Source organism: Meleagris gallopavo, chromosome 5, assembly GCF_000146605.3.
Source record: "Meleagris gallopavo isolate NT-WF06-2002-E0010 breed Aviagen turkey brand Nicholas breeding stock chromosome 5, Turkey_5.1, whole genome shotgun sequence".
In the NCBI taxonomy this organism is placed as follows: domain Eukaryota; kingdom Metazoa; phylum Chordata; class Aves; order Galliformes; family Phasianidae; genus Meleagris; species Meleagris gallopavo.
Window position 1 is genome coordinate 55,200,177 of NC_015015.2, and position 9,840 is coordinate 55,210,016.

General features: G+C 41.6%; 1 protein-coding gene across 1 annotated transcript in view; it reads right to left on the bottom strand.

Moving 5' to 3' along the window:
* Positions 1-9,419, bottom strand: part of PELI2 (pellino E3 ubiquitin protein ligase family member 2) — a 47,235-nt gene extending 37,816 nt beyond the window's left edge. Inside the window, exons 1-2 of the mRNA XM_031553797.1 lie at positions 9,367-9,419; positions 3,593-3,722 (exon numbers count right to left, since the gene is read on the bottom strand). Coding sequence (XP_031409657.1) covers positions 3,593-3,722; positions 9,367-9,419 — 183 coding nt within the window. The remainder of the gene's footprint in view (positions 1-3,592; positions 3,723-9,366) is intronic.
* Between the last annotated feature and the right edge of the window lie 421 nt (positions 9,420-9,840).

Sequence of the window (9,840 nt, forward strand, 5' to 3'; positions counted from 1 at the left end):
GCTTTCAGAGTTCTTCATGGAATTCTGGAGGGCTAATGCCACCCCCTTAACTCTTGTATACAATTCAGGTTTCCAAATTGCATACTTTAAGTAACTTAAATGCACATTGAGACATCTATTTTGTCTCCTAACCTACACAACCATGAAAGCTGTTCCAAAGCATTAGGAACTCAAAGAAATCTAAATGCATAAATACCTACAGTCATGGGCAATTGCATCATTTGCCCATTCAGCATCACACTGTTAGTGCCCACTGCCAGCAACAGGACAGGGGAAGATTTCTCCCATGGTTCCCCAAAAGAACTCCAACTGGCAGCATCCAACAAGGCCTTACTGTTGGCTGCAATGAGGAGGAAAGAGCAGCAACAATCCACCTGTGCTTGAACAGAAGGAAAGCTAACAGCCCACTGAACCAACAGATGGGATGTATATGGGAAGATGAACATCTCTGCTTGGCAAAAATTGGGATCATACAGCCTGATTTACACAGGGCACATTCACCCACTTGAGATCTGTAAAAACATTCTGCCTCAAACATTGTTCTACAGAGATATTAAACTGTTTATGTTTTTCAGTGAGAGATATCTATCCCTTCCCCTTCCAGATATACACAATTATTTTTTCTGAGTAAATAAGCATCCCTCTCCCTACCAAAAAAGCAAACACACAACCCCACACCAAGAAACCTCCTGAACCCCACTTTATCACATCATTCCTAGGTCCTAAGTTCCACATTCATCAGAAAACTGCTGCATAAGCAAAGCCTGTGCCTGGGTCTGCTGGTATCCAATACTAGATCCACTACTGCACATGAAAGCAACAGTTAAACTAAACCAAACAAACTTCTAACACAATTAAAGGTTAGCTGTAAATAGCTCTAACATCTCGAAAATAAAAAGTTGGCAATCCTAGCTATGTCACGATGAGCTATGAGACTGTACCTAAGGTTCAAGTAGTGTAGTCAGAGGAAAGCTGTTATCACTTGATCAATGGCTGGTGAGAGACTTCTTTGTTAGGAGATCCAGATCAATCCAAGTAATGACCTTTATAAGTAAAACCTGAATGTAGAACTGGAGAGCTAAGGACACGCTTTTTTTTTTTAAATATCAATTTTGACCCTGCTGGGAAAGTCTGTCTCAAATGAATGGCCTGTGAAACGTGGACAGAACAGAAAATTCCCTGCATGGTGTCTAAGCACGGAGTTAATAAAACAGGTCTTGAAGTCAAGTGCATAATGTTGAAGAGATGTATGCATATTTTAAGCGTAATCTGAAAAACCTGTGACTCTTAACCTCATGAAATGCTTTCTTTTGGAATATACCCATTAATAGGCCAAACAATTGTGGAGGTGCTAAAGAAGACAATTTAGAAGGCAGAGAGGCAAAAAAAAAAAGCACTTTGGGGGGGAGGGAGCAAAAGGCACTGATTCACACACAATCATCTCAGTTAGATTTGCTACTGAAACCATTGCTGCTCCAGCTGTCCTTCACACCTTGACATAGCTGGGACAATAGAACATGACAAGCATCCTCTCACGACCTACTGAAGTTTTCAGGCTCACACTAACTTCAAATAAGTGACAGTCGTGGTTCTTGAGCTGCTGCATTAATGGAATTGCACAAAGCCACTATGGCACCTTATTCAAGCATCCATGCCACAGCAGCAACAGAACAGATGAAGACACGTCAGTGTCTGCCTCACTCACCACCAAAAAACATCAGCACCTGAGAATAAGAAACTTCCTTTTACTCAAAGATTCATTTCACATGGTGATGAACAAGCAAAATAAAACAACTTGTATCTGAAAAGCTGCAAGGGAGGAAACTTGTAATATCCTGTGCAGTACAAGTTCCCACTGTTTTTCCTTCCCTAAGAATTAAACTGAAAGATTCAGAGCAGAAGGAAAACGTTGAGGTCAAGTTGCATATTATTTTCCAAGAACAAAGCTCTCTATGTTCTTACCTCCCAATATTTCTGGGATCATTTACAGAAGCTGCATGGAGAAGCCATTCCTGGCAAAACAGATTAAGGCTCTGATATTGATGGTGTTAGAGAAGCCTAAGAAAGTGTTTTAGAATGTAAATGGCCTTTCAGGGCATCCAAAAGTGCACTGAAATCCACTGCATCACTGTTCTGGCACACATCCACCACTCTCACCCCAGACAACAGTATAAATACACAAAAGTTCTTTTATAAAGGTTCAGAGAAAGCGCAGAAGAATACATTCAACCTGACACAGCCACCTGAATCCAGATCCTCAAAGAAAAGACCTTAACATCTCAGACCCTGTGCTATCTTTATAAAGGCATTAATTTGTACAGCATATATCTGCACTACCATAACAGTGCTGATAAACATTAACCAGATACCTCGCCACGTCTGTCAGGCCTTTAAATATTTTGAAAGTCAAAAGCTAAAATACTATCTGAAGTCCAAATGCTTAAAACTACTTATTATAAATGTGTATATTTCCATTAACTACGTAAAACACTTCTTTTTTGCATTTATTAAATTTTAAAAAACAGACCAATGTTTCCAACGTACATGCAGACACTACAGATCAATGTATATTCTGATATTTTAGAAGGAAGTTTTTCCACACAGAGGGTGGTGAGGCACTGGAACAGGTTGCCCAAGGAGGCTGTGGATGCCCCATCCCTGCAGGCATTCAAGGCCAGGCTGGATGTGGCTCTGGGCAGCCTGGGCTGCTGGTTGGCGACCTGCACATAGCAGGGTTGGGACTGGATGAGCATTGTGCTCCTTTGCAACCCAGGCCATTCTAGGATTCTATTCTTTATGTTTATGTATGCTACTTTATGTAGCACAAAAAAAAACACACCGACGTATTAAACAATATTCTAAGTTAAAAAGCACTTCGGAGAACAGTAGCTGGTGCCCTCATCAGCTGATATTAATGGCAAGAAGTAGGTATGCTTCACAAAAGTATACATTTTTGAGTGTAACCACTCAGTATTCACCTCATTTGGCCAGAACTTGACACTCTTTCCTTCTTATATCACGTATTTAGAGAGGAGGTAAAATGACTTTTCACTGCTTCAGATACATTCTACCAGCAAAACCTTAACACAGACAGTTTTATATACATGGCTATGATAATATATTCACTGAAATGCTGTTCTTTCTCCTTCTACACTAGGCCTCAGATGAAAACATGCACTACGTATGAAAGACTCCCAGGGATCTCCAAGGTTTTTTTTGTTTGTTTGTTTGCTTTGGTTTTACACCATCCCAGTTATCCTCGTGAAGAGGAAACACATACTTGTTCATACATGATCTTACATTCCAGTGAAAAATAAGTGTACTTGGATATGCATTCCATGACTGCCGTACGTCTCAGACAAGGCAGTCAGCTTTCTGAATAAGTACAGAAGGGTCAGATTAACTCATACCTGAGGTTAAAGACTACTTTAAATAAGTAACTGGATTAGAGATCCATATCTCTAGAAAGAAAATCCACTACAGACTTTCCAAAGCAAGTATCTGACTACCAGAGAACAAACCAGCAAGGTGAATCAGTAGCTGGGATACAACCCAAGAACACCAGAAAACAGAATTTGCCTCTATTACGTACCTTGGATGCTTGAGGAGTAGAAATCACGTGAACAGTGCTGGGCTTAACTCCATTTGCTTTAGGTCGCTTATAAAGGGCGAATCTGCTTTTCCTGCGTCCCCTGTCACCATTAGGGAGGGAGCCATTATACCTGGAATTGAACAACAAAAAAAAGAGTTTGGCATTAAAGCATCAGCAGTTTGAAGCACAGAAAAGGAAAGCAGCAATTTGGTCACAGTATCCTGATGATTTCAAACACGTGGCTAAAAAACAAGTCACAGTCATACTAAGCTTTGCTACCTAAATTACTACAGGCATTCAAACGCTCCTTTCCTGCCAATGGTTGATGACCTTATTAAAGATGAATAAAACTTCAACCACAAATGATACAATGAGCTGTTCAGCAACAGAAATAGTTCTTGGCCTTTAGAATTAAAGGAATTCTGAAGAACAAATTCTAGAACCTTTTATTTAATTTCATGACATGCGAGTTGGGAGAATGTCTTTGCATTGCTATTTGCTTCCCACAGATCATGCAAGAAGGGAGAAGACAAGAGAGAAAAGGAGAAACTTGGGAAAAGCTGGGGGAAAAAATGCAGTTTTAACTCCAGTCACATAGAATGTTTTTTTAATGTATTAAATGAAGCCTCTAGGAGTTGATTTATTATTAAGAAGAAATGTGTGTTTTTGATTCATGTGAATCTATCTGAAGACTAGTTAATGACTGCCTTTATCAGGCGTAACCCAGTAACCTTCAGTCATTCTTTCATCTCTCACAAGACAGAAACCCAATGGATAAGTTGTTAAGAGAAGCACTGAGCCTCAAGAGGATAATTCCTTCCCCAGGAAAAGAAAGAACTGGAAATTTCTTTGCAATCCATGGGCAACAAAATCACATTTCTCCCTCCCCAAAGATTTAGGAAGGGCAAATGCTTCTCATCACAGCACCTCCACCTGTCACATTCCTGATAGCCTTCAGCTGGTCTGTGCTCCCAGGACTCGGCTTGACTGCAGGTACCTCTTTCACACCTGATCCTCAGGTTTCCCTGAAGAACTACAGCTGCAATTCCACTTATCGATTTCAGTAGTTTTACTGGTGAAATTCTACTTACTGGATCATCTATTTCTCTCCAGCAGTCTTTGGGATTAAAAGCTAACAGAAAAACCACCTGAAAAGAAGGTTTAAAAGGGAACCAACTCCCTAGAAATCAAATGAGGCCAAAAAATTAGAAGTCCTTATCTGTTTAGAGATGCACTTCGAAGCAGTCCAACTCTATATCCACCACACCATCTGCAGATCTGAAATTGTTTGTTTGTAGCCCTACAGAAGCTTAATTAATAGTCTGCAAGAGCAATCCTACAGTCACCAACTAGGAAAAGCAATACAGTAACCCACAATCATTTTTCGTGAGATTACCATTTTGCATACATAACCAACCAAGTTTGCCTTACAAGAAAACGTGCTTGGGGAGATATGAATCTTTTTTTTTTTCCCCCTAAAAAGATGGGAGAGTGAGACAGACAAAGGCACACAGTCTGCTTGCTAAAGCCCTGGAGCCCAGCCCTGCAGAAGCCCTACTTACTGCATCCAGACACTTGACAGCTCAATGGAAAACAGCTTCAGCTACACATGGGCAGTACCTGGGGACCTGAACTACAGCACTTCTGAACATTCCTAAGCAGATAACAGATTTGAGATTATGGTCTCAAATTTAAGTGCTCTCAAATGTAAAACCAGGCGTGAGGACTGCTTTTGATAAAGAGTCCCAGAGAGCCATGAGTAGCTCAGAGCTTTGGGTTACAGCTCAACTTGCACTCCCACTCCTGTTTTCACAGGGAAGATCGCTGTGTCTCTCTGAAATATTAAAGATTCCCCAACACAGTAAAAACAAACAAAAAACACTAACAGAAACAAACCACTTGGTTCACACCAAGCCCATTTGTTTTTGGAAGCTTATTAACTCTGTGCAAGAAGAGTAGAGCTCAGTTAACACAGCTGATCCTAATCCCCAAAGACCGATTCCTAGAAAAATCTATCCATATTACCCCAGTTAATGAATATAAGCCCTCACAGTGTGAGTGATTTGATTCTGCAGATCCAGTCTTCTTGGATACCGAGACAGGGGAGGTTTAGGTTGGATCTGAGGAGGAAGTTTTTCAGCCAGAGGGTGGTGAGGCACTGGAACAGGTTGCCCAAGGAGGCTGTGGATGCCCCATCCCTGCAGGCATTCAAGGCCAGGCTGGATGTGGCTCTGGGCAGCCTGGGCTGCTGGTTGGTGACCTGCACATAGCAGGGGGTTGGAACTGGATGAGCATTGTGCTCCTTTGCAACCCAGGCCGTTCTAGGATTATAAGTACTGTCTTTCAGTGACACTATTACCATGATTATATCCACACCTTTCCTGAGGACAACATTCTTCCTGCATGGATTTCTGCTTGAAAACCCAAAAAAAAACCCAACAACTCCTGAAGAAATCACATGAGTAGCATCATTACTGGCTCTACACTCTGCAATTACATTTGCTGTGCTGGTACCATTGTTAAGCAGTCCTGATTTTATGCAGTTTTGCTGAAAGTGAAAACCAGACTTGGCATGGTTATCTTGTTTGGCTTTTCTCATGGTCGCAGAACAATCAGCTGCAAAGGCCACCTGACTTCACTACAGGGTTTTTTTTCCCACCCTTGTTCAGAATTTAAACAGTTTTTAAACAAGAAAAGAAAGAAGCCACTCTAGGTTAAAGGCCTTTTGGAACCTAAATAGGAAGGAAATGCAAGCAAAATGAAAGCTTAATTCATCCATCCTGATTAGCACTGACAAGTTTTCACCAAGGTTTTCTTTGTGCCAATTTCTTAATTTCCTTTATATGACAGGGCAGGAGGATTTGAGTATGCATAACAAACAGTAAAAACTAATTATAGACTCCTAAGTTTTATTCTGATCTGACACTAGTGAAAAGCAGTAGGACAATCACAAGGCATTCCTATGCGTTTCACAGGGAGGAAAATAGCATCAGATTGGAGCCTTTTCTCCCCGCAGCCAACAGATGCAGCCCAGTACATTTTCCAAGTGCCTCTCAGAGGCAGCAGCACTGGGACAATCAGCATTATGAACCTCTCAGGATAGTTATCTCTGTTGACAGCACTATTCCTTGCAAATAAGGGAGTGGTGCTGGCATTTCTCTAACTAACAAAGCCAGTTTCCAACAGATTTACATCAAACCGTTGAGGACTTTGGTATACAAAATGACATGCAAACTCCAGTAAGTTTTTCCCAGGGTTGGGGTATGTCATGGATGGCTCTGCTTTGCGTGGATGCTGCGCTTCTTGGAAAGCAAGACCAACCAGTAATGCTTCCATTAGCAAAAAAGGAACAGCCTGACTTCATTTTCCTCACTCTCACTGACAGCTCCACTGCAGACACTGTATGTTCAGAGGCCATCCCATGCACAGGCTATCATTCCATCTCATAGGCTCAGCTTTGAGCAGGCAACAGATGTTAGAATGGCTCTAATTTATGAGAAGAAAGTACGACTTTCCTGCGCTGAACAACAAAGCCACAAAAGCATTAGTGACAGCTTTCATTATGAGGTCAGACTTGAGTGAATTTTTTCCTTTTAAGTACAATCTGATGCCATATTTGGTATCACACAGTAGTATATGCTCAGCACATACCAGAAGTCAGTCTGGGCTTACAGCATGCTTTTTACCATCACTGAACCAGTGTGGGCCAACCCCGCTGCCAAAAGCAGCAGTCCCACCCTTCATTTGCTATTTTGTCCCTGCCCCAGTGCAGCTTCTCTCCCTGGTTCACATGCACTGGAAATAAAACCAGATTTATGCTTTAAATTTGGTTTAAACCACATCAATTCCTTGCTCTCTGGTTCACTGCAAGGCCACAGAAGCATTTATATCAGCAACAAGGGAAAAATGGCACAGAGGAGGGGAGAAAAATTCCTTTGGCAGCATTGCAAGCCTGCATTATGATATCTACAACATTATAAGTCTAAAGATATATTATTTGCCTTGGCAATAACCAACCTCAGGTTTTCACAACTATAGGCTAAAGCCCTGAGTAGCTGGAAAACCCTATTCTGCTGAAGCATTCAATTTTTTCCCTTCTTGAGCACAGATTGAACAGGAAAAAATCCACATGCTTGTTTATATAAACATAAACAGCTTCAATATTGACTGCAGGATATATGAACTTACAACTCCTTTTAGCTAATTCCACTGAAGAGTATTTTATATTCCGAACAGTACCCTCTTCTATCATACCAAAAAATTCATTTTGAACATAGAAATGCTGTATTACTTCATAGAATCATTTGAGTTGGAAAAGGTCTCCAAAGGTCACCTAGCCCAACTCCCTGCAATGGGCAGGGACACTCACAGCAGCGTGCACCTTTGGCAAAGCATACAGTTACTTGCTGGTCACAGAATGACAGAACACAGCTTGACAGAACTTCAGAAAGTCACCCTGTACATCCTCAACTTGAAGACCCATTCCAAAGCATCCTCAATATTCCTGCTTCGGTCTGGAAAGCCCACTCCTCACTACCTTACAGACAGCATGCTGCACACCTTCAGCAGTTGCATCTTAGGATTTTAACGTCCTTTGTGTTAAAATTCTCATCCATGCATTCAACAAGGGAGTCTCCAGTCAAAGCAAGCTTCCTGCACTTCCTGTCAATAACCTCTACTCATGCTAGATTTGATTCCCATCTGATTTTTGTTTCTTTCTGAAGAAAAGGATTTTAAGTAAAGATTACTTCAGTTACTACTGTAAGAATTTTTGTTACTATACCTTTAGCAACAAGTAACTTATGGGTAAGCAAAGAGCTTCCATCCTTAGTTTAACAAGAACCACTGCTCCACAACCATGGCTCTTGGGTTGTCCTGAGACTCTGCCTGGAGAGGTATCTTCACCAGCAGAACTGCTTCCTGATCGCCACACCAGCAGTACAGGTTAATAAAACAGTCTTCCTGTTGAGCAAGAAAATCCAAACCAGCAAGTTTGGAAGTCCCAAATAATCTCATGTCTTTCCCCAATTAAGGCAACGTTTTTGCATCTGTGAGCTTGATTATCCCTGAGAAAGTTATCTTGGTATAGTTAGTTGTGGCTAAATCAGCAGCTTTTCCTCCCTAAGATAAATATTGGTTCCTATAACTTGCATTTGGGAAGCCATTTTACACCTGTAAACACCTCACAATGCATCCCCTTCTGTGGGGCTTTCAGAATATCCAGTGTGCTCACCACAAGCATCTCTTCCCCAGCATCACGCCTTAGCAGTGCTGCCTCACTTACTGCCACTCGTGCAGCCCCAGAGCCTTCAAACAGGGAAATGCAGTCTAATCTGGTAGCTCCTCCAGTTCTTGGGTAGACAGTCAGTAAAGGCTGAGTTGGCACGACTTGATAGTGACTAGAGGCAGTAGTTTGTATCTATACCAGGCTTTTCAAATAGTCTGACAAGTAAAACACCTACAAATGCTCTTCATTTGTAGAAGTAACTCCTAATTGCTCCTGGTACCATGAAGATCTTAGCAGACACCTTGACTAAAAGCTATACGCCAGCCTTATTGTGTTTGTATGGTCAAATACAGCCAGCCTCTCTTTACATATCAGGATAAGAAGCGTGGCTATTCACACCATAGAAGGAGTCTCTCAAAGCCACCTGCTACACAGCAGATAGGCTAGAACCTCCTTCCCGAGGTACACGGATTAACTTGAACCTTATCTCTGAAAACACTGCACGAAGTCACATGTGAAATAGCAGGGTTCTCCGGGGCGAACTCACTTCTCCTTCACCATTCTGAAAAAGAACCAGTTGTTCTCCTGGTTCCCATCCATGGCTGAGGCACTGAGCTGCCATGCTGTGGTTCACTTTAATTCACAGGCTGGCTGCTCAGCCAATACTCCTGCACACATCCCCATCCACCATCAGCAGGACGACTCTGTAATTGCAGCAGCTAGAACATAATTAAAAAACCTGTTTAGTTTTATTTAGGACAATATTTAGACATCCTCCTGCAAGTTGAGCTTACATAATACAGGCAATCCAGGAAGATGCACACCTGATCTATAAGCGTTTCTACCTCTAGGAAAAGATGCTATTGGCTTGCAAATACCATGTTAATCATATAGTGCAAATAAAGGAAATTAAAAGCAGTTCTTACACATCCAGTTTCCTTCCAAATTCCCAAGCCTCTCTGTTACTCTCCCACACACTGCTATGGGAAACAATTTCACAGAGCAAGTAAATACAGAAGCA